Raw genomic sequence first — 24,907 nt, 5'->3', positions numbered from 1 at the left:
TGCTGTGCCTGGAAAGTGTGTGAGAGACTGGCTTCCTTTGATCCCCTCCTTCTGTTGGTTTCCCATTTCACAAGATTCTGATATGATGGGGGAAGGGATATAACCCACTTAGGGCCTACTAAACAGCTTCTGCTGCCCTGTGATTTCTTATTAGCTTGTCTGGTTTGTTCTCCAGAAATGCCTTCCCAGCCACTACTGCCAGAGTTGGGGAGTGGGGTCCTTGCTCAGGTGCCTCTAACCCTCTGCAGTAGAAGTGCCTCCTTCAGGTCCCTTAGAAATTTAATCAAAGGCCACACGTGAGTCCAGACCAACCAAACAAACTTTTAGGGGGAGAGAGAAAGGTAGGAGAGGGTGGGCTTGGCCGCATTGGACATTTTCTTTCCTTTACACGTTGCTCTTGACGTGGCATGCCACCCTAGGGGGTTGGATGAGGGGCTGGCTGTTGAGGAAAGAAAGAGGGAGAAGATGCTGGGGAGCCATTCTACTTTTCATCCCCCTCATCTCCTTCAGGGAAGGATGGAGCTCAGCAAGAACCTAGCTCAGTGCTTGGAGGTGAGGTAGGATCCTCCAACGTCAGAGATGGAGGCTGCACCCCCTCCAGCTTTATCACTAGGCCTCAGAGGGACGCCAGGCCCCTTGGGTCAGGGAGTCCCAGCAGCACGGCCAGTGCCTCGCCCAGGATACAGTCTTCTCCCGTATAGAGTATACCCCTTCTCCATGTTCTCCTTCCTTTCTGCTCAGCTTCTGGGAGACTCCTCAGGACACCAAACCCCAACCCTCATCCAAGTTCAGGTCTAAAGAAAAGGCAGGGAGGGTGTGGGGCAATGGTCTGACTTAGAATTGTGTGTCTCAGAGAAGAGAGCGACTCTGAGCGAGAAAAGCCCTTCATATGTAAACAATCTAGAGAGAGGAGAGAAGGGAGAGAGAAGGGGTGGGTGGGGAAGGGAGTGAGGAGGACGGAGACAGAGGCAGGAGGGATGAGAGAATCTGAAAGGAGAGAGGGAAGGAAAAAACAAGAGAGAAAACCAGAGGGGGACAGAAAAGAAAGGGAAGCGAGAAGAGAAAGAAAAGAGAAAAAACAACCAGGAGGAAGAAAAGAGAAAAAGGCAGGTCAGAGGAGTGAAGAGGCAGCAAACCAAAGCCAGAACTAGGCCAGGCAGGAGCCTCAGGTGAGGAGCTGGGAGAACAGGAATGCCAGGCTGAGGTCCAGGAGGGCCACGGCTCCCACCACCAACGGGTTGGCAGCTCCCTAGAGAGATGAGGGAAAATGCAGTCTCAGTGCCTGAGGACCGGGTCCAGCGACGGGTCCCACCTTCCTGCCCTGGCTGAGGTGGCAAAGCAGAAGGGTCCCAGGCACCTCTCCTCAGAGGCCAGAGCAGGGAAATCTCCAACCTTTGATTTGGATGGCAAAACATTCCTCTGCTCCCAGGCAGGGCCCCACCTTCCCTCTGGCTCCCTCAAGTCAGCCCATCCTCCCTTCTCCTTCCACTCCCCTCCCTGCAGCACGTGGCCCCGGCAGAAGGTGCCTGGCCTTAGTATCAGACGTTGGCAGCAGCAGCCTTTACTGCAGTGAAGCAGAGAGGGGATGAAGGGGTGAGGATGTGGTTGCTAGGAGACAGGAGAAGGCCTGGAGTCCAATCAGAGTGGAGGGTACTGGGGAAACTCCACCCCTCCCTGTTTTCTGCCTTCTTCCCTATTTCTCTTCTTCCCAGGAGAGGGAGGGAGAGTCAGGGTAGGGAGGGAACAAGCTTTTCCTTTTTTATTTCTGGGCACCAAAGAGAGAAAGTGTGGAGGTGGGGGTGGAGGTGGAGTAGGAAACCAGGAGCCGGAAATGATATGAAAGGAGAGCAGGCAAAGATGTTCTGGCTGTACTGTTAATTATTCGTAACCTTGGTGAGTTACTGTAAGTGCCTCAGTCCTCCCGTGTGTCAAATGAGGGAGTTGGACGTGAAGGTCTCTAAGGTTCCTTCCAGCTTGCAAATTCTCTATTTTTTTGAGGTGGGATATAGTCCAAGACTGGGCAGGCAAAAAGGAAGCTAAGTGCAAATCAAAGCCCCTCAGGGGATCAGAGAGAAGTCTGGAAAGGATGAGAGGCCAGGCTTTGAGGAGAAGAGGGACCAGGAAGGATGGGCGACTCAGAGGGCACAGGGCAGAGTCGGGGAGGGGAGGGTCTCTCACCGGCTGGGCGGGCCTCTCGGACGCAGCAGCCTCCTCAGCCTCTTCCATCAGGCACCCGGCTTCAGGACCCCTCGAGGACAGGCCCCTCAGGACTGGCAAGGCCGTGGGCTCCGGCTCCGAGCGCCCTGGGGTCCTCATCTGGAGCAAGGGCTCTTCATCCTCCCCTTCCTCCTCTCGAAGACTTCCGGAACTGTCGCTGCAGCCTCCGAGGAGTGGGGAGCCATCTCTGGGCTCTGGTCCCTGCAGCCCAGCCTCATCCTCTGCCTCATAGCCAGCTAGTTCTTCTGCCTGCTCACCGGGGCCCCCCCACTCCTCAGGCCAAGCTTTGGGGCTGGAGAAGGGACCTCGGTCCCCTCCAGAAGGCAGTGGGCTCCGGCAGGCAGGGGGTCGCCAGGGTTGGCGGGAGGAGGCAGGGCTGCTGGGCAGTTCAGGGGAGCCCTCTGAGGGGGTCAGTCCATTCTCGTACACCCCAGGGCTGTCCTCATCCAAGGGCTCTGTGTCAGAACCTTCTGAGTCCTGCCTGGGTCTGCGGCCTGGGGCAGGGATAGCTAAGAATCAGAGGGGACGAACTGGCCTTGGGCTGCAGAAGCTACAGCTTTATCCCCCTGCCTGGGCGCCTCCCAGGACTCTGGTACCCCCAGGTTTACAGCCTCTCATTGCCAGACCCCAACCCCCTAGTCCTATGACCCTATTACATAAATTCCTACTTCGCTCCTCAAACAGCTGGGCCTGGTCCCCACCCCCTGTCCCCGTAGATCCTCATACCCTGGCCTTTCCCGCCCCAGTCCCCTGCAGGGATTCCCTTCCCCTTTCTCCATGCCCAGGCCCCCCAGCCCCCCAGGAAGCCACCCCCTTCCCCGGCCCCGCCCCAGGCTGCCCACGCCTCACCTGGGGCCTCCAACATGGGCTGCAGGTCCTGGGCTATCAGTTTGGCCATTCGAGCTGCCTCCACAGCCTTCTCGGCGACACTGCTGGCTGCCACTGCCTTTAGAAGGGCGTCTGCTGCCCTGTTGGGTTCCAGGGACACTGTCTTAACAGACCTACTCCGGTCCCTTGGCCCAGGTCCCCACTGCATCACACCCCCCAGATCTGAGCTCACCTCTGGACTCCTCACCCTTGCTCACACTCTGCCAGCTGCTCCCCTTCCCCGGCAGGGCAGCCAGCCTTCGGTTTCCTCCCCTAGATCTGGGCCACGCTTGCTGTCATCACACCTTCCTGCTCCTCTCTCACTCCCTCCACCATTCCATCCAGTAGTAACATTTCCCTTCCTCCAGCTGCAGGGCCAGGCCCTCCCCACTGCCCTCAGCTCTGTTATTCCATCCCTGTCCTGCTCCCTCCCAGTGACAAATGAGGCCTCACTCTCTTAGCACATCTCTCTGCGGCTGCACCTGCTTGGTGCTCACAAGCTATGCCTCTTTGCCGTGTTGCTACCTCTTGTTATGAGAATTTTACGTCTTGTTTTCTTCAGCCACTTCTGTTATCACATCGTTCTCCCTGCCCCGATCACTGCCACTGCCCCCCGCCCCATTTCCTCATTTCTGAGCTCTGGAACTGGAGTAAGGGTGGGTCTCCCCTTTCTGCTACTACCTATTCCCTCTCCCTGCTAACATGCATGCTTTCTCACCATTGTGATTACACCTTCTAAGAGGTGAGCTCTTAATCTCCCTTCCACAACCCCCCTTCAACCCTGCTCTGCTCCTTAGTTACAGGTAACCTTGAAGCATTATCAATCCTTTCCCCTCTGGTTTTTCTCAATTCTCCATCTGATGTCAGATGTTTCCTCAATTTTCCCTTCCCTTTTACCTTCTGCTGTTAATCATAGATGCCTTGTAATTACTATTATTATTTAACATCCTTATTGGAGTACAATTGCTTTACAATGGTGCGTTAGTTTCTGCTGTATCACAAAGTGAATCAGCTATACATATACATATCCCCATATCTCCTCCCTCTTGCGTCTCCCTCCAACTCTCCCTATCTCACCCCGATGCCTTGTAATTACTAAATTAGTTCTGTAATCTTGACTGAAGGTGGGGCGTAAAGGATCAGAGGTAGAGGTAATCAGATATGCTTGCCAGGGGCTTGAATGCATCAAGACCCATGACTCCCTCTGGCCCTGGGCCTGTTGTATCTGGTCTAAGAAAGCAATCTGGGTATGGGGGTAGGGAGAAGGGTCATGGTGTCCCCTGTCATCTTAGGTCTACCTCCTCTCTATATACCTTGGGAGATATGGTCAGCCTCCTCCCCTCAAACCTGGTGGGTCAAGACCTTTAGAACCTGCTTTGAGGGATCTCAGATAACCCTGCTCTTCTGTCTTAGGGCTTTCAGGATCTATACGCCTAGCCCTGTCCTGAAACTGAGCTGGTCTCAGAGTTTAAGGCAGGGGATGAGGATCACAGTTTTGGGTTGCATTGAGTTCTGTCGGCAGCCAAGAAACTGCAACATTGACAAGGTCCTGTATTTTTGACTTTGGAGGGTATGGTTGATCAAATCCTAGCCAGTAGACCCAGTCAGTGCTCAGGCATCAGGCCAGGCTCAGGCTACCTGGCAGAGGCACCTACTGCTGGGGCCCTGCTGTTTCCATGGCAACCAGCAGCCAATCAGGTTTGCCAGGCCTGTTGCTGGGGAGACCAACCAGCCTCCTCCCACTGCCTGATCTTTCTGGCTACTGAGATCAGTTTTTCCTGCACATGCCCACTCCCCATCCAGCCTGAAGTGCTCCCTGGTGCTCTGCCCTCCCCCTTCCCTGGCTTAAGGCCCTGGACTCTAACCATCCAGACACTCGGATATATCTACAGATAGACATTCTCTGTTCAGGCATCTACTCTGGATGTGACCTGTTTACTCACTCACATACACACACACACACCCCCCTTGTCACCCATTTTACAAACTCACTGAAGCATACTTGGACGTATCTTGACTTTTCATCCTCTGAAACACTCTCAAATTCAAACAAGATCCTTCAACTGTGCCCTCCCTTTTAAAGAAAAACCAATATCTAAAAATTCCTATGTGTAAATTGTATAAATCAGGGGCTTATGAACTCCTTACAAATAGATTTTTGGTTTTCTTTAGTCACAAGCCATATGCAGCTATTAAGCACTTAAAATGTGGCGAGTCTAAATTGAATGATGTACTCTAAGTGCAAAATACATATTAGATTTCAAAGACTTAAGAAAAACGGGGGGGATGTAAAATCTCTCCTTAATTATTTCATATTGATTTTAGGTTGAAATGATAATATTTTGGATATATCGGGTTAAATAAAAATATATTATTTAAATTAATTTCATTTGTTTCTTTGTAATTTTTTCATACAGCTACTAGAAGATTCAAAATTATGTACTAGGCTTACATTATATTCCTACTGGACTGCACTGCTTTAGATAATGAGGTTCCTGATGCATGAAATGTAATCTGATTTGCAGAAAGAAAATTTCATTTATAGGCAAGTCTCCTCCCCTTCAACCTTTATCCGTTGGGTTAAGGGAGGCAGAAGAGACAAAGCTGAGAGGGACTATCTTTTCAGGTGGATAGATCTGCTGTACAAACTAGACCTTCCCAAGGCCTAAGGCTGAAATGATAGCAGACTGTGGGCTGGCTTGGATGTGGTTACTAATGTACGCTCCCTGTCTCTCTGCTGGGGGCTGCTGCTCCCAGCAGCAGAGTCCTGGAGGCCGGATCAGCTACAAGAAGAGGAAGACTAGCGACATGTCTGAGTTCCAAGAGGTTTCCTGGGCCGGCACAAGGCAGCGCTCATTGCTACTCCCACACACAACGACACACATCCCCACAAAAGACACTGAGACACGCTTACAGTCTAACAGGGCTTTCCTCAAATACCCAGCCACCCACAGTTACACCCACGTCCACCTGTAGCCTCAGATATAAACACCTCAAATACCCAGGGCTACAAATGCCTGGCCCTAGGCCTGCTCTTCCCCACCGGGCCCTAGGCCTTGTGTCTTGGTCCTCCCTCCTTTAGGCATCGCCCCCTTCCTTATCCCCAGGGTACCTTCTCCCCTTAACCCCGCTACGGCCTCTGCACCGGGTGCCCACCTGGCAGCGGCGATCTCCTGGCGCTGGCGGGCAGCGCTCACGGCTCGACGGGCGCCCTCGACGGCCCTGTCCACCTTCTCCTTGACTTTGCCCCGCCGAAGGGCCAGAGGAAGAAGGCTGCGCACGCGCCCCCCGTGCACCAGCCGGTTGCGCTTGTACTTGCCCTCCTCGCGGGAGCCGTCGGGGCGGGTGGTGCGCCCGTAGCCGTGCCGCCGGTTGCCCAGCCACTCGCCCTCGTAGCGCAGCCCGTTGGAGCGCTGGCTCACGCCGTAGCCGCTGCGCCGGTCGGCGCGCCATTCGCCCGCATACACCTCAGTGGCCGAGCCCTCGATGAGGGCGGGCGGCGCCGGGGCCGGGGGCCCGCTGGCCTCGGAGCCTGGGGGTCCCGTGCTGCCCACCTCGCTGCTCACCTCGCTGCGCAGGGAGCCCCTCTTGCTGCCCAAGGAGCTTCGGCGCCCGCCCGCCCGAAGCCCGCTGAGCAGCAGCGAGCGGCGGAAGAACCCGCCGGCCGCGGGGGTGCGCTTTCGGCAGGCCGCGCTGTCAGCATCCCCAGGCCCGGCCAGCACGAAGCCTCCCCGGGAGCCGGAGGCCGGGCTGCCTCCTTCGTCGCCGGTCAGGGGCAGGGGCGGGGGCGGCGTCGGGGGATCGCTGTGGCCCGAGTCCAGGGAGGTGCGGCGGGGCGAGCGCAGCAGCGCCGCCTGATGGTAGGGCACACTCTGGCGCACCCCGTAGCCGTGGCGCTTCCCAGCCTGCCACTGGCCCTGGTAGGTGCCTGCGCGGGGCGGGGTAGGAGGGAGAGAAAGAGTCAGGACCCGCCGCTCCTTGCCACCCCCAGCCCCATGCGCCCCTGGAAGCCTAAGAGTCGGGTGGGAGCAACTGGCGTGGAGGTCGGGGAAGGGCACTAGGAGCCGGGGACAGGCCAGGTGGGGTCGGAAGGTGTGGAAGAGCAGAGGGAAGACAGGCAGGGAGTGGGAGATCCGTGGATTAGGGCCGTGCAGGTAGGGGAAAGGGGGAGGGACAGACAGGCTGGGGTGTGTGAAGGACAGACAGTCCAGAGGGTGTGAGGGACAGGTTGACGGGGGTGTATAGATGGCATATGACAAGCAAAGAGAACTGTCAGGGGCTGACTGAGGAAATGTGAGGGGACAGGCAGAGCAGAGGTGTTAGGGACAGGCAGGTGGAGAGGGGAGGTGTGTGGGACAGGCAGACAGGGTGTGTGTGAGGGTTAGGTAGATGCGGGGTGTGAGGCTCAGGCAGACAGGGAAGGGGTGAGGGCAGGCAGATTGGGGAGAGGGAAAATCAGGCAGGGGACCGACAAATAAGGAAGGCGTGTGTGATGATGGGAGGAGAGGGCAGAAAGATGGGCGCAGGGGCGCATATTGATAGGGAAGGCGTGTAGGATAACAGCGGGGCACCGGGGGTTGTATGGCTGGGGAAGGCATACGCGGGGCAGGCCAGCGGGGAGGCGCACGCGGACGAGCAGACAGACAGTAGTGGGCAGGGCCCCGCACCTCCGTCGGAGTAGGTCTCGGTGCCGTAGCCGTCCTGGAAGCCGTCCTTCCAGAGCCCGGCGTAGCGCAGGCCGGACACGCTCTCCCACACACCGCTGCGCCCCTTCAGCCCGCCCAGCCACTCGCCGCGGTACGTCCAGCGGCTCTTGCGCTCCACGCCCAGCCCTTCGCGCTTGCCCTGCTGCCAGTGGCCCTGGTAGCTGTGTCCGCCGGGCCCCGTGAAGACGCCCAGTGACTCGAAGCCCTGCGCCCAGCAGCCGCTGTACTCGCCCTGGGCGCCGGGCCCCGTGCACACGCCGTAGCCATGTGCCCGCCCCGCCTCCCAGCCCCCCACGTAGCAGCCCCCGTCGTCAAAGTCGAACTTGCCCCCGGGGGACATGCATGTAGTTGGCGCGGCCTCAGCCCCCCGGTGGCTCAGCGCATCCTGGGGCTGGAGAAGCCGGCTGGGGGCCTGGGAGCCGGGCGAGGCCTGGGGGCGGGGGCAGTTAGACCGGGGCCAGGCAGGGGGCGCCCAGCGCGGGCAGGCAGGGCCGGACCCTCATCCTGAGTGGCTGCGGAGAAAGAGGGGGGAAGTGGCGAGCGAGGCCCCTCCTCTTTGCCCGTCGCTCCCTGGCCCAGTGGCTCCGGAGCCTCAGCACCGCCCCCCAACCCCCCACCCTTCAGCAGCATCTTCCAGCAGCTCCCAAGCTTTGGAGGCACGGGGCTCCCCCATCCTCCGTTCTTGTAGAGGGCCCCTCCCAGGGCTTGGGGTCCTAACCCCAAGCAGGAGTGCCACTTCTCCAACCTGGAACCCCAAAGCATCGAGTGAGGATGACAGTTGCCGGGGGGGGGGGGGGGTCCTGAGAGGGGGCTGGGCAGAATCGTAAGCCACCCGCTTCCCTGGCTGCTGTCAGGACCCCTCTACCCCGGTTCTTTGGCTTCCCTGGCAAAGGTCGGGGGTGTGGGCGGGTTGAAAACATAGGGGGGAGATCGGAGCAAGGTGGGCAGAGGATTTGGTGGGGGAAAGGATGGGGGAGGCTCTGCAGGGGAAAGGCGAGGGTGCGGATGGGCAGACGGGCAGAAAGGAGGGGGCAGGTTACTCACCATGTGGACTGGGGCTCAGGCTGCCTCCCAGGCACAGCATCCATGGCAGGACACCTCCACTCCCACCTCGCCCAGGCAAGACAAGCCCCCTCCCCTTCCGGAGAGACTGCTCCAACCCGGAGAGCCCAGGTGGGGGAGCCGCAGGAGAGAGTCCCCTCTCTCCCCAGTCGGAGGAGCAGGCAGTGGGGGGCGCGCGAGGTGGTGGCAGGGGTAGGGGGAGATGAGAATAGTGTAGGGGAAAAAATCTGCCTTGGATGGAGGTCAGGAAGAGGAGCTGGGAGCTGGATGGGAAGAGAGAGGGGGCTATCAAGAGGGGATGTTTTTATTATTTTCTTCTTCTTATGGTTGGGAGAGGAAAAAAAAATCAAAATTCTGATTCCATCCCAGCGCAAATCAATGTTTGCTCCATCCCAGCATCACGGGGGAGGCTGGGCCAGGCAGATTTAAAGGGGCAGGGAGAAGAGAGGAGAGGAGAGGGTGGGGAGAGGAGAAGACGAGGAAGAAGAGACAGTGGCGGTGATAGCGTTGGGGGGCGGGGATGCCTGGGCAGAAAAGGATGGGTGCCTGCCTAACCTGCGATGAGGGAGGAGGCAAGCAGAGAGGAGGATGAGAGGCACAGAGACCCCCAGGGTGGAAAGAAACCCTGGGATGCTGGCAGGGAGTGGGGTGAGGCTGAGGGGAGGGGAGAGGAGCCAGGGGGAGGAGACTGAGCTGAAGATGGGGAGGCTGGGGGAGGTCGAAGCCAGCGGGGGGAGGAGAGATGCTGGCGAGGCCGGGAGAGGGCGAGAGGAATACAAAGAAAGAGGTGCAGGGGTGAGAGCTAAGGCAGGGGGAGATACTGTTGGAGAGGGAGAAAGGGAGGGAGACCCATTCTGGGGCTGGTGAGGGATAGCAAGGAGAAGAGAGGCAGGGGAGGAGGAGAAGGAGGGAGAAGAAATAGATATGGAGACTGAGAGAGCAAAATAAGGGTTGTGAGGGAGGGAGAAAGCTCTGCACAGGGAAGGCGGGCTTGGGCAGAGACATCTAGCCAGGAAGAGCCCAAGCAGGGGCTGGAGGGCCGGAAGTGGTGTTTCCGGGGCCCTGGGGAGAAGGATGAACCTGCCAGTTGCTTGGACTGAAGCCAGGAAGCCTTTGGGCCTGGACGCCTGTGTCCACCAAGTCCACTGTCCTCCCTAAGAAACTGCTGCAGGGGACCAGGAGGCTCCCCACTTGTGCTTTCTGAGCAAGCTTGAAATGGGGCCCTTCCAGGAAGCCCGGACCCACAGGGCTTTTCCAGGCTGCACCACCTTCCGCCCCCCACCAGCTCTTTCTCCCTGGGTTCTCCCTCTGACGGAGGTGGGCAGACATGAGGGGGTGTATTGGGTTTGAATGGGGAACCGGGGGTCATGTTTGGCAGCGCCATCAAGATGCTGAGGCTTTGGAGTCGTCTCTTTCGCAAACCTAGAGGCAAGGACACACCTGGGGAGGGCCTTATCGTGGCAAGGCCCTCTTCAGCCTTCCACCGCTCCCTGACCATTCACCCGAGGGGCAGCACATCCTGGGCCTTCCCGTTTACAGACAGAAGTAGGCACATACTGTCTTCCCTCCCCTCAGCTTACTTAGATGCTGCATCTACCCTGCCCCTAAGCATTTAGGAAGGAGGACACCATCCAGTTACAGCAGGGTAGATAGTCAAATGCACTCAGGTCCTTTTCTTTCTTCCTTTCTTCCTTCCTTTCCTTCTTCTCTCTCTCTCTCTCTCCACCCCCCCTCCTTCATTTCTTTGTTTCTTTTTCTCTCTCTCTTTATTTCTTTCTTTTTTGGCCGCTTGCAGGATCTCAGTTCCCAGACCAGGGATTGAACCCAGGGCCCCAGCAGTGAGAGTGCCGAGTCCTAACCACTGGACTGCCAAGGAATTCTCTGAAGTGTGTTTATTTTCATACCAGGTCTGGTCCACCCCATCATTTTACTGGAAGAGAACTGAGGCCCAGGAGGGGAGATCACTCACCCGAGGTCACACAGTAGAGGTGGCAGAGCTAGGATTAGAACAGACTTCAGACCTTTTGAACCCTGTAATTCTTCCCAGAATTCCTGGTACTTGGGAACCTCTCTTAAACTCAGGAGATCTATTTTTGATTATGGTGGTAAAATAAAGAGCATGAGGTTTGGAATAAACAGGGATTTCCCTTGCACTTTGTTTTTCTAAAGGTGGATATGAGGTTTGAGAAACATGTAAATTTTAAGCCTTTAGGGCTGGGACCACATCCTCTAAGGATGTGGTCGCAGCACATGGAACATGTCCTAGCGTGGAACAGGGCAACTGTGGGTCTACTTGGGACAAGGGTGATGGTGGAGAGGTTCTTCCTTCCTCCTTCCCTTCCTTCCTTCCTTTCTCCATTCATCAAACATTTATATAGTTTACTGTGTACCAGGCACATTGCCCTGGGCTACAGATCTAGCGGTGAACACTGCAGTGCCTGCTCTCGTGGAGCTCACTGTCTAGTAGAGAAGACAGACAACTAACAAGCAACTCTAGAGTAGTTTGTGTTATGACAGGGGTAGAAATAGAGAATAGGGATGGAACCTAACTTCGGCTGGCTCCCTAGGGAAAGAGGCATTGAAGAGGAATCCAGAAGGAGTACTGGGGCAGGCCCAGCTGCATCGCATGACTCACCCCTAGATATTCAGGCCTTTCTTCTCCACACAGTGCCTTGTACTATTCAGACCCTAAGATTCCCCTTTTCTCCAAAAAGACAAAGTGGGGGTGGGGGGAGGGGGGACTGTGAGGAAACGAGAAAAGAAAAACAAAGCTATGGACCTGAGGAGATGTGTGCCCTGTTCTTTAGGGAAGAAGGATGGCAGGGTAAGTGGAAGGTGGGGAGCGATGCTTGTTGGTAGGGTGAGTCGGTACTGAATTCTAAGCTGCAAATCAAGGTATAGGTCTGATGACACCCTGAAGAAGTCACTGGCAAAACTACCCTGGCACTTGTGGGGCTCACAAGTCTTAGCCCCCCCATATTGCCCTGAGAGAGGCAGTTTTCCAACCACTCTCTGGTCTGTCCCTACAGGTCCTATAATCCCTTCTTTTAGGGTAAAGATGCTTTTTTTTTTTTTTTTCCTTTCGGAGGATGCACTGGTTTGTTCTGCCACAATTTACCAATGCCTGGGGGCCATAGAAAAGGAAAGCAACATGAAGTGAAGCAGCTCTGGTCTTGGAGCTGCACTGTGGGTGGTCCTCCACCTGCATTTCTTCATTCAATCCTCACAACAAAACCTAGCTGTGAGCAGCCCAGACTGGAGGCCAAGAGCTGGGCTTGCAAAGATGGACAGACCTCAGTCTGAATCCTGACTCTACTGCCTGCTAGCTGGGTAAACCTGAGCACATTCCCTAACTTTTCCGAGCTGCAGTTTGTGTATCTCTAAAATGGGAACACCCTAACCTATCCCCCAGCTTATGGTAAGGATTGAAATGATCATGTATGAATAGCACGTGTGATTGTATATAGAGGGAAAAGCACCTGGTCTAGTGCCTTGTACATAGTAAATGCCCAGTAAATGGGGCTTGAAAAATAGGTGGCATTATGCCAGTCTTATAGGTGAGGAATCTGGGACCCAGAGGTTAATTTGCTCAATGTTGCACAGCTAATATATGGCAGCATTTGGAGTTGAATATCTGTCAGACTCCCAAGTGAGTATTATTTTAACAAATGCAATTTGGGGGCCTATTTCTAAAAGTAAAACATGCTGATTGTAGAAATAGGAAAATAAAGCACAATGTCAAGGGTAAAAATCACGCATAGTCTCACCGCCTGACAAACACTTGAGCGTATTTTCATATCGTCTTCTCTTCTACGCATTTTTTATTTAACATAATCAGCTAAATGATTCATAGACAATTTTGTATCCTACTTATTTGCTTTACATTACACTGTAAGCATTTTTTCATGTCATTAAAACATCCTTGAATTTTTAATGGCTGCATAATATTCCACTGTTTGGATGCAGCATAATTTGTTTAACCATTCTAACATAGCACTTTTATGCCATTTGCATGGTTTTTGCTATTAAAAATTAACATCTTTGTTTTGGGGCTGCGCAGCAGGGCTTGCGGGATCCTAAACAGGGATTGAACCCATGCCCTCGGCAGTGGGAGTGCAGGTTCCCAGCCACTGGACTGCCAGGAGATTCCCAAAGCATTTTTAAAAGAAAGCATCGGAGATACAAAGATTTGTATAAAAGATGTTAATTTCTGGCAGTTCCCTGGGGGTCCAGTGGTTAAGACTTGGCACTTCCACTGTGGTGGCCCAAGTTCAATCCCTGGTGGGGGAACTAAGATCCCACAAGCTGTGCGGCCCAGCCAAAATAAAAATGAAAATAAAAATGCTTTATCATGGAAAATTTCAAAGATATACCAAGATAGACAAAAGTAGAATAAAAACTCCCATGTGCCCATCCTTCAACTTCAGCAGTTATCACTTTTGGCTAATCTTATTTTCTCTTCTGCCATTTATTTCAAAACTTAGGTATCATGTTATTTCAGTCTATGGTTACTTGAAGTTGGATTCTAACAGTATTAACAGACCCAGAATTGCTGGGTGAGAGGATAGAAACACTTTGTAAGATTTTGGATTTATTTTGCTAGAATCGCTTCCAGAAAGGTTGTACAAATTTGTACTCTCCCCAGTGAGAGTGCTGGTATTATTGCATATTGCACCCTGACCTGTATTTCACACACACACACACACACACACACACACACACACACACACACACACACCCCTTCTGCCAACTTGACAGGTGAAAAGTGCTTTTTTTCATGCACTTCTGTTTGATTGCCAGGCTTAGACTGAGAAGGCACTGCAGTGGAGTGAACCCCCTGAAGGACCCTTAGAAACATGCTGATACCTCCTGGGGACCCCAGCCAGGGCCTGTAGGCTTGGGGGTTCATCTTGCAATTGAGCTGCCCCCTCTCCTCCGCAGTGCAGGGAGGAGCTTGGGAAGCTCTCCCACCTCATCCCACCGGCAGCCACCAGGGGTCAGGATGGGGCCAGAGATCCCCATGGTGGGAGAGAGGGTAAGAGTGGCCTGCGTGGCCAGACACTGCATTTCCTCTATTTGGCCACTGCTGGCAGGACACACAGCTCCCCTCTGCCTATCAGATCATGGTTCCAGAATGTTCTTCCCTGCGTGACCACCCCTGCCTCTCACCGCTCCCGTTTTTGGCTTGCTGAGAAGGGAAAGGGTGTTTGAGAACTCGTTTCTGCTTCTTTCTCCACACTCTCTGTGGAACTGGGTTCTCTACGGAGCAGGGGTTTTTAACCCAAGGTCTATGAACTGAGGGACCCAAGGATGGGCCTTAGGGACTGTGAACCCTCTGAAAAATGGGCAAACGGAGCAGGGATATCCATTTTTTCCCCTCTGGGGAGAGGACAATAGCTTTCATGAGATTCTGAAAGGGGCATCCATGCCCAGCAAAGTCCAGCATCTTCTGGTACCCCCCTCATCCGTCCTAAGCCCATTTGTTTCCTATGGTGGCTGTGAAGGGAGCAGCCTGGTATTGGAAAGAGAAGTAGTCCTGGGGGTTATGCTACGGGGTTGGGCCTTCTACATCATCCAATGGAGCTGAGAGAAAGAGCCTGAATTTTCCCTGGGGTGGGATGGGGAGGACAAAGGGAGACGGGCAGTCACTGGGACTGAATTGGATTTGGGTGCACATTAGGTACCATGCCTCACACTGAGGGGCACATGTTTGTATGCTTTAAATGATCTGTGCGGGGAGCAAAGGATCAGGGGAAGCAAGGCCTGGGATCACCCAGGCCATTGGTCTTAGAGCCTGTACCTCTGAGCCATGGGTGGCGGCAAGGGTAAGATGCCCAAGAGGTAGAGAAACCAGCCGGGTGACATTCCACCAGGGCACTGCTCTGTGTCTTATTTCATCACAACTTGCTCGAAGTCCTAGCCCCTGTACATGTGTGGATGGGAGATGGGGTTAGGACCCCCAAGATCCCCAGAGCAGTGCAGCCTGGCTCTACCACAGAGGGAGGAGCTGGGGGCTTGGAGAGGCTGAGAGTCAAGGCTAGAGTCATCCAGCACATCAGATATGAAGAAAACCCTGAGCATTCCTAAATCCCACACGAATACCCTGGTTTATCTCATAATAATGGTTTATATTTGTACATAAAGGTAACCTGAGGATACAGCAAATCATGATCCTTACCCACATCCCTTTCTGGCAGCAGAGGAGGAGGCAGCCAGTAGAGACCTCGTGGCTAAACCACAATTATCACACGGGTGTGAATACACGGCCTTCTGCTTCGGGCGCCTCAGTATCTGATGTTCACTCCGCACTCAGTTGCCTCCTCATCTTATCCTCCAGGGTGGAATTTCACCTCTTGCAGCTGCAACTGCTATTTCCCACAGAATTTCCTCATTAAATGGGAAATTAGCATGTGTGAAAGACAGATTAACATCTAGTTGACTCTTTCTCTCTGATGAAAATAGAAAAATGGAAAATATATTTTAAAAGTGACATCTTCGAAATAAAATGGGAATGACGATTCAAAACACCGTGTGCCAGGAATAAATGCAGGGAGATATGCCTCTCTGTGAAATTCATTTTCAGGTAAAGAGGTTTCTCCTTCTGCCCCTTGGAGCTGGCAGTAAGGTACCCCACCCTTTCTTCCCTTTGCCCTTGTGCAATGCCTCCTTCCAGACGTGACAACCACAGGCTCAGTTCCTGCTGTTCACGCTCTGGTCCTCCTGGACCAGGCTGTTCTTGGGAACCATAGAGAGTAGAATGTGCCCTTGTAGTAGCCTTAGGTGGGAGAGCAAGGGCATTCACACCATTAGTTTAGCCTCCCCCCCTCCGCTTTGCCTAACAGTGTCTCTGCACAGGCACCTTTACCTATTCAATCTGTAATTTGAGTCATGGCTTTCCAGCAACTCCGGAAGAGGTGGTGGTGCAGGCTGATCATGATGTGAGACATGGAGAAGTTGAGGTCAATTTCACCCTTCAGTGAGGACTGAGCAGCCAGTGTGTCCCTGGTTCCGTGGTGTGGGAGGTACAAAGGGAAGCTTCACACCTGACAGCTTCACACAGCTGGTAGCTCTCGAGCTGGGGCCTGAACCAGGGCACCTCCCAGCCCCTTCCCCTCCCTCGATACGCAGTGAGCACTCCCCTGAGAGAGAGGTGCATTAGGTATCTTCCTGTTAGCACTGGCTGCTTGAAAGTGACACTGACTAGGTGACCCAGGAAGAGGGCAACATTAGGATCCGGATTCTTTTTGTTTCTCAGACCAGGTGGGAGATGATAGTACTAACCGGTTAGTAGTAACCAGTACTAACCGGTTAGTACTAACCAGTACTAACTAACCTAACTAACAGATAGTTCTGTCCTAGGTTAGCGGTTCTCAAACTCTGATACACAGCAGAATCAGCCAGAGTGCTTGATCAAACATAGCGTGTGGGACCTCACCCCCGGACTGTGATCCAGAAGGCTGCGGTGGGACTCAAGAATTTGCATTTCTCCTGAGTTCGCCGGTAAGGCTAATGCTACTGGACCAAGGAGCACACTTTGAGAACCACTGCCCTAGGCCTTACAGCTCCTGAGTGTAGAGTCATGGCTTTAGAGCAGTTTCTTTGGTTTCTAAAGACTGTGGGGTTTTTTTGTTTGTTTTTTGTTTAGGTCGCGCTGCACAGCTTGCGGGATCCTAGTTCCCTGTCCAGGGATCGAATCTGGACCCCGGCAGTGAAAGCACGAAGTCCTAACCACTGGACCGCCAGGGAATTCCCTAAAGCCCGAGTTTTTTAGCCACTGCACACACTGCCTCATGGCAGACTTTTCCATGAAGATTCCCCCGAAACCCTGCCCTTGGGGGGCACGCACTGGGTGAGGAGGGCAGTCAGCCTCTCTCTAATCTCCCTCATCACACCCATAGCTTTCTCCCCACCTGGAAAGACCTGTCCCAGCCTCCCAGCTCTTTTTCCTTGTGGCTCCGTCACCCTGTTGGGAATATCTGCCTAACAGCACGACTCCACCCTCTCCTCTGCTCTCAGTTCTGGGAACCATCCTGGTCCTACCCTGCAGATGGGAGGAGCGATGGTGCTCATTGGCTAACTTGGCTTCAAGGCCACGCGGTGGCTGGTGTTGCTGTGATCCTGTTGTTCCTTTGTGCTTCCAGGTCTGTCCTTGTGACTTCATGCTCCAGACCACCTAGTGACCGAGGACCCTTCCCCGGCGTCCCTGGTGGCCAGACCTCTCTTGTGCTGACCTCCTGCTCACTGGAATCTTGGCAGGTTCCCTCCTGCTTGAGTGACCGCTGTGTGTAAGGTAGGGCCGGAGCTGCCCTGAATATGTTCAGAGTGACTGGACATTCATCACTGGGGAAATATCTAAGGTCATAATCCCATCCTTGGAGCTGGGCTACCCTTCATCTTACCCACCACTGTGTCCCTGTGCTGATAAGCTACAGGAAAAGGAGCCTAAGTTGGCTTTTATTGCTAGTATTTAGTGGTGATCCTGGTACCCCTCCCCGATCAGAGCAAAGTCCTGGGGTGGGAGTGAGGGAGTAGCGTGACCTTGTAGTATAGCAGAAAGCATCACGCAGGGACAACGTGAATATTGGGACCCAGATGCCACATCCGGCAGCTCCAGTGCCTAGTGAGGCTCCCACTGCAAAAGGCCACTGTCTCATCTTTAATAAATCAAGCATTAGATTAAGCACATTAGAAGGCCAAGTGTCTCTTTTCTATTTCTGGCCTTCAGACACTAGTGACAGTGGTGACCTCAGGCTGTGGACGGGAAGGATGGTTAAAGGATTTGTGGCCCCAAACCCTTCCCAGGAGAGCCCTGAACAACTCAGGAGAGTCTGACAGTTTTCATTTTGGCTGATGACACACCAGGCCCTCTGTCTTTGCCTTGGTTCAGATTTGATTTCTGGGCCTTTGTCTCTATGAGCTTTACCCTTGAACAGCCCTGTCTGTCACACTCTTACAAGTTTCTGGACGGCTCTCCAAGCAGAACATGGGACTCTTACGAGGGCCATAAAGTAAGAGAGTTAGGAGCACACATTCCACAGCCAGACTACCTGGGCTTGCCTCCCAGCTTCACCCTTTACAAGCTGTGTGACTGTGGGCAAGTTGCTCTGCCTCTCTGTTCTTGAGTACTTTGAAACAAGGAGATGTTTATAGTGCAACTTTTTAGGATTGTGGTGAGGATTAAATGAGTTTACCTGTGTAAAAGTGCTTTGAACGGTACCTGGTATAAAATAAGAGCTACCTAAGTGTTATTATTATTTGCTTAGGGAGCTTACGCTCTAGTAGTGGAGGTAGTAAACTAATAAACAAGAAAAAAATGTGAGGCAGTGACACGTGCTATGAAGAAAATAAAAGAGAATGGTGGGAGAGACTGCTGCTGAGGGTCCCCTTGTACCAGGTGGTTAGGGAAAGTCTCTATGAGGAGGTGACGTTTATCGACCATAAAATGTTTGTGGGAAGAGCTTTCAAGGAATAGCAGATGCAAAGACTGTGAGGGCAGGTTTGGGACAGAAAGAAGCACGGGGGTGAAGGACAATGCGGATGAGGTGCTCTGAGAGATACGCAGGAGCCGGGGGCTGCACGGCTTTGTGAGTCAGGGAAAGGATTTAAGTTTTGATTCTAAGTGGATTCTAGGTGCAATGGGAAGCCACTGAAGAGTTTTAAACAGTGGAGATTTATGTTTAAGAAGATAACTCTAGGGAACTCCCTGGTGGTCCAGTGGTTAGGACTCTGTGCTTTCACTGCCGAGGGCCCAGTTTCAATCCCTGGTTGGGGAACTAAGATCCCACAAGCCACGCCATGTGTGGTCATAAATAAACAAATAGAAAAATAAGTAAATAAATTAAAAAATTTTTAAATTAAAAACTAAAAAACTCTAGTTGCAGGGTGGAGGGAGAATGGCTTATGAGGGTTTAGGAGAGAATGAAGGAGGTCAGTTAGGAGCACTGCATTCATAGTATAGACCAGAGATGACAGTAGAAGTGGAGAGGAAGAGAGGATTTGAACTGTTTTGGATGTGAAATCAACAGGACTGGCTGATGGATTGTTTATTTTTGTTGTTTTTTTTGTGGCCTCTCCCGTTGCGGAGCCTGTGCTCCGGATGCGCAGGCTCAGCGGCCATGGCTCACGGGCCCAGCCACTCCGCGGCATGTGGGATCTTCCCGGACCAGGGCACGAACCCGCATCCCCTGGATCGGCAGGCGGACTCTCAACCACTGCGCCAGCAGGGAAGCCCATGGCTGATGGATTGGCTGTGGGAGTTCAGGTGCAGAGAAAACTCAAAGGCAGCTCTCATGCATTTGGCTGGAATTCCTTTCTGAGATGGGGAGATATGGAAAGCCAGGTTTTGGTGTGGGTGGGAATCAAGAATTCTACTTTTGTCATGTCTAATCCCTTAAGCTCTGTGATCTTCAGTTTCGTTATCTAGAGTATGAAAATAATACTAATGTCTCCAGGGGCAGAAGATTCCTGTGATGGAGAGAATGGGTTTAAATCCCAGCTCTTCCATTTACAGGCCTACCTCGTTTTAGTGCACTTCGCGTTTATCGTGCTTCACAGGTATTGCACTTTTTACAAACTGAGGATTTGTGGCAACCCGGCATTGAGCAGTTCTATCGGTACCACGTTTCCAACAACATTGGTTCACTTTGTGTCTCTGTGTCACATTTTGGTAATTCTTGCAATATTTTGAACTTTTTAATCATTATTTTGTTGTAGTGATCTCTGATCAGCGATCTTCGATGTTACTATTGTAATTGTTCTGGGGCAACATGAACTGGGCCCAGTTAAGACAGTGAACTTAATCGATTGTTGAAATGACAACAAAAGACTTAGAATACGACACAAAGTTAGTTGACAAAGCAGCGGCAGGGTCTGAGAGGATTGACTCCAATTCTGAGAGAAGTTCTGCTGTGGGTATCAAACGGCATTGCACGCTACAGAGAAATGGTCTGTAAAAGAGTCAATGGATGCGGCAAACTTCATTGTTATCTTATTTTAAGAAATTGTCACAGTCACCCCAGCCTTCAGCGGCCACCACCACCCTGATCAGACAGCAGCCATCAACACTGAGGCAAGACCCTCCGCCAGCAAAAAGTTATGACTCGTTGAAGGCTCAGATGATGGTTAGCAACTTTTAGCAACTATATATATATATAGGTTGTGCTGCTGCAGGGCATGTGGGATCTTAGTTCCCTGACCGGGGATTGAACCCATGCCCCCTGCATTGGAAGCGTGGATTCTTAACCATTGGACCACCAGGGAAGTTCCAGCAATAAAGTATTTTTAAATTAAGGTATATACTTTTTTTTTTTTAAGGTATATACTTTTTAAAAAGTTTTTATTTTTTTCTTCCAGTGTTATTGAGATGTACTTGACATACAGCACTGTATAAGTTTAAGGGGTACAGCATAATGATTTGACTTCATATATCATGAAATAATGATCACAGGAAGTTTAGTGAACATCCATCATCTCATATAGTTACAAAATTAAAGAAATAGACAATAAATTTCCTTGTGATGAGAACTCTTAGGAGTTACTCTCTAACAACTTTCAAATATGACATACAGCAGTGTTAATTATATTTATCGTGTTCTACATTACACCCCTAGTACTTATTTATCTTATGTCTGGAAGTCTGTGCATTTTGACTGCCTTCATCCAGTTCCTTTTTCCTCCACCCCTGTACTTGTTTTATTTATTTATTTATTTATTTTGCGGTACGTGGGCCTCTCACTGTTGTGGCCTCTCCCGTTGCGGAGCACAGGCTCCGGACGCGCAGGCCCAGCGGCCATGGCTCATGGGCCCAGCCGCTCCACGGCACGTGGGATCTCCCCGGACCGGGGCACGAACCCGTGTCCCCTGCATCGGCAGGCAGACTCTCAACCACTGTGCCACCAGGGAAGCCCTATTTTTTTATTTTTCATTTTTTATTTTTTGCGTTACGCGGGCCTCTCGCTGCTGTGGTCTCTCCCGTTGCGGAGCACAGGCTCCAGACGCGCAGGCTCAGTGGCCATGGCGCATGGGCCCAGCCGCTCCGTGGCATGCGGGATCCTCCCGGACCGGGGCACGAACCCGCATCCCCTGCATCGGCAGGCGGACTCTCAACCACTGCGCCACCAGGGAAGCCCCCCTGTATTTGTTTTAAAGACATAACGCTATTGCACACTTAACAGTATAGTGTAAATGTATCTTTTGTATGCACCAAAAAATTCACGTAACTCACTTTATTGTGATATTCACTTAATTGTGGTGGTCTGGAACCAAACCTGCAGTATCTCTGAGGTATGCCTATATTGGCTGTGTGACCTTGTGCAAGTATTTATCTGTGTCTCAGTTTTCTCATTTGTGAAATAGGAATGATTATAATACCTACCTTAAATGGTTGTATGAGGAGTAAAAGAATTAATATTTACAAAATGCTTGGAATAGTTTCTGGCACATAGTAAAAGCTATACTAGCTATACTAGCATTACAGAAATATAAAAACAAGTAGGACATAGTTGAACTTCATATTAGGTGAGTGGTTCACCTCCCCCAGATAATCATTAACCATTGTGACAGAAAAAGAAAGAAAGAAAGAAAGAGAACCCTGTTCCTTTTGGAGTATACTAGATAGATTCGACCAATTCTACATAATCTCTCCCAGAATATGGAAGAGGAAGGAAAACTTCCCAATTCATTTTATAAAGATACTATTACCTTGATACTAAAATCAGACAAAGACCGTAGGAAGAAAAAAGGAAAGAAAAAGAAAACTATAGCTCAATAACCCTCATGAATATAGATACAAAAATAGGTACAAAAAGCCTTAATGAAAAATTAGCAAATAGAATTCAGCAATGCATAAAAACCATTATACATCATAGTCAACCAAGGATACAAGGCTCATTCAATATTCAAATATCAATCCATGTAATTTACCATATTAACAGACTAAGGAAGATTGTTCTATGTTTTAAAAGTGTTATAGTTTTATGTTTTACCTTTATTTATTTTTTTAAAGATTTTCTTTTTTGACGTGGACCACTTTTTAAAAAGTCTTTATTGAATTTTTTACAATATTGTTTCTGTTTTATGTTTTGGTTTTCTGGCCGAGAGACGTGTGGGATCCTAGCTCTCCCACCAGGGATCGAACCCTCACCCCCTGCACTGGAAGGCAACGTCTTAACCACTGGACAACCAGGGAAGTCCCCATGTTTTACCTTTAAATCTGTGTGCCATTTTGAATTAATTTTTGTGTACCGTGTGAGGTTTAGGGGCAGGTTGACTTAATGGACACACCTGGAGCTGGGAACCTGGGAGGGAGCAGCTGAGAGTGGGAGGGCAGGAGGGAGCACAGGGGGTGAGTAGAGTCCTGGGGACATCCTTTATATTACCTTGTGAAATGAACACCTTACTGATTCTTAGAAAAATAATATATGACTCGGTGACAGTTTGTTGAGTCAATATTTAGGATTGACAGGGAGAATATATTCTCAGGAAAGAGGAGGATGGGGGTAAAAGGCTCTGGAAAGTCCTTGATATGCAGCCTTGGAGGACAGGCTAACAGTCTTCTCCTTAACGACCTGTAATTTCCAGGGGCCTGACCTGTACTCAGCTGGGGAGGCCTTGGGGTAGATAGGGATTATCTACCCTATAATAGTTAGGGTAGAGTCTCGGAGAGGAGGAGGGTGGAGCTTTTTGTCTGTGGGGGGATGGCAGGAAGTGGTGGCCGTGTAGGGAGCCTGCCCTCTGAGTAATTTTCCTTGGGGCAGGAACAGGGTGGTGGGAATCTGAGGGGAGCCCTGTCAAGGGCCTGGCTCTCTGCCCGGGCTACCCGCTCCGGACTGTCGCAAGGCTATTGTATTGCTCTGCCCGGCAGGTCGCCCGGTGGACTTCTTAGATCTGAGAGGCTGGGGGCAGGAAGGCTGATGGGGAGTGGCTTCAGGAAGTCTCAGGCAGGTACAGGCTGGGAGGTTAACATCTTAGAGAAAATGGAAGCCTCCACCCCATGGGCCTCACGGAGTTTGGGGGCAATGGCACCATGTTCCCTTCTCTGATCTTTTGTAAGGCAGGAGACTGCATCTTCCCGATTCACTGCAAACCACAGGGCGAGTCTGGGACGGAACCTTCTCCAGGCTCCAGCATGGGGTGGCCAGAAGTATTGGGGTTGGCCGTGTAATGTAGGGAAAAGAGGTGGAGAAGAAGTTACCGTCTGATCAATTCTGGGTACGCTCCAAGCACGCTGCCTGGTGCTTCAGACATTACCTGACTCAGCCCTGCAATAATGCTGGCCATATCATCACCTCCCCTACATTTGACAGATGAGGAAACCTATGTGCTGAGACTCTTAATGTTCTCATCCTGTCAACAGTGTGTTCTGTTTACGTGTGCCAATGTCACCGTGTCTGATTCTGCAGGCCTTGTCACAGTGGGTCTGGCATAGCCGTTCTGACTGTGCTTTCTATTGACGATGACAGACCCAGGACTTCCTTTTTTTCTTTGGCCACTGCATCGTGTGGCTTATGGGATTTTAGTTCCCCGACCAGGGATTGAACCTGAACCTGGGCCCTCGACGCTGAGAGCATGGAGTCCTAACCACTGGACAGCCAGGGTATTCCCCCCAAAGCTTCCTGATTTATCTGCATCCAATGTCAGGCACTGTCACCCTGCCCTTTCCCCTGATACATGAATCTAAGCCACCTGTGATAACCACTAATTACCCCTGTATTAGAATGTTTTCCTTGAGTAAAAAGATTTTCTTATACTGTGCACAAAGAGATATGTACAAAGATGCTTATTACAGCATTGCTTACAGGACAAAAGGGAACATTCAGAAAGTGCCCATCAATAGGCAAATAGATAAACCAGGGAAGGCAGGGTTCTCAAACTTTTCTGTCTCAGGGGCCCTGTAGGTTCTTCAAAATTACTGAGGACTCCAAAGAGTCCTCAGTAATTGTGAGTTATAACTGTCAATATTTACTAAAATAGAAATTAAAACTGAGAAATTAAAAATTTTAACTTATTCATTAAAAACAATAAGTGTTCACATAAATAACATTTTCAGCTTTATTGAGTTATAATTGACAAAAAGAATTGTAAGATATTTAAAGTGTACAGTGTGATGATTTGATATATGTATACATTGTAAAACGATTCCCCCCATTGAGTTAATTACCACATCCATCATCTCACATAATTATCCTTTTTTTGGTGAGAATATTTAAGTTCTACTCTCTTAGCAAATTTCAGTTATACAATACAGTGTTATCAACTATAGTTACCATGTTATATATATATTAGAGCCTCAGAACTTTTCATCTTATAATTGAAAATGTGCCCTTTTACCAACCTTTCCCTATTTCCCCATCCCCCAGCCTCTGGAAAATACTTTTCTAACTCTCTGGTTCTATGAGTTTGACTTCTCCTTTTAGATTCCACATGTAAGTGATACCATGGAGTACTTGTCTTTCCATGTCTGGCTATTTCACTAAGCATAATGCCTTCCAGTTTCATCCATGCTGTCACAAATGACAGTATTTCTTTCTCTCTCTCTCTCTCTTTTTTTTTTTCAAACAAACAACTTTTTATTGAAGTATAGTTGATTTTCTTTCTTCTTTTTAAGACTGAAATATTCTGTGTATATATAAATACATATACATCACATTTTCTTGATACATCTATCTGTTGACGGATACCTAGATTGTTTCCATACTTTGGCTATTGTGACTAATACTGCAATGAACATGAGAGTAAAGATATCTCTTCAAGATAATGGTTTTATTTCTTATAGACATTTACCCAGAAGTGGAATTACTGGATGATATGGTAGTTCTATTTTAAATTTCTTGAGGAACTTCTACACTGTTTTCCATAGTGGCTGCACTAGACATTTCTTCATAAAATACCATGTTAAATGAAAAATAGTTATATTTTCTAAAATAAATAATTAGTGAGAAGAGTGGCATTGTTGTACATTTTCACAAATCTCTTTAATGTCTGGCTTAATAGACGACAGCTAGAGTCTCATACCTGCTTTTGCATTTAATCTGTTACAATATGCTGTTTTGATGGAA

At 50.8% G+C, this 24,907-nt stretch overlaps 1 protein-coding gene across 1 annotated transcript; it reads right to left on the bottom strand.

Moving 5' to 3' along the window:
• Positions 1-1,165: 1,165 nt before the first annotated feature.
• JPH4 (junctophilin 4) lies at positions 1,166-8,874 on the bottom strand (the record flags this gene model as incomplete). The annotated part of the gene is made up of 6 exons (XM_082833818.1): positions 8,835-8,874; positions 7,752-8,302; positions 6,241-7,012; positions 3,067-3,185; positions 2,179-2,711; positions 1,166-1,249 (listed from the first exon to the last, which is right to left on the bottom strand). The coding sequence occupies exons 2-6, from the start codon at positions 8,128-8,130 to the stop codon at positions 1,166-1,168; spliced, it is 1,887 nt and encodes a 628-aa protein (XP_082689944.1). The 5' UTR covers positions 8,131-8,302; positions 8,835-8,874.
• Positions 8,875-24,907: the final 16,033 nt, after the last annotated feature.

The sequence above is a fragment of the Leucopleurus acutus genome (genome assembly GCF_964270905.1).
Source record: "Leucopleurus acutus genome assembly, chromosome: 1".
Lineage (NCBI taxonomy): Eukaryota > Metazoa > Chordata > Mammalia > Artiodactyla > Delphinidae > Leucopleurus > Leucopleurus acutus.
This window is presented reverse-complemented; position numbering and strand designations above follow the sequence as displayed.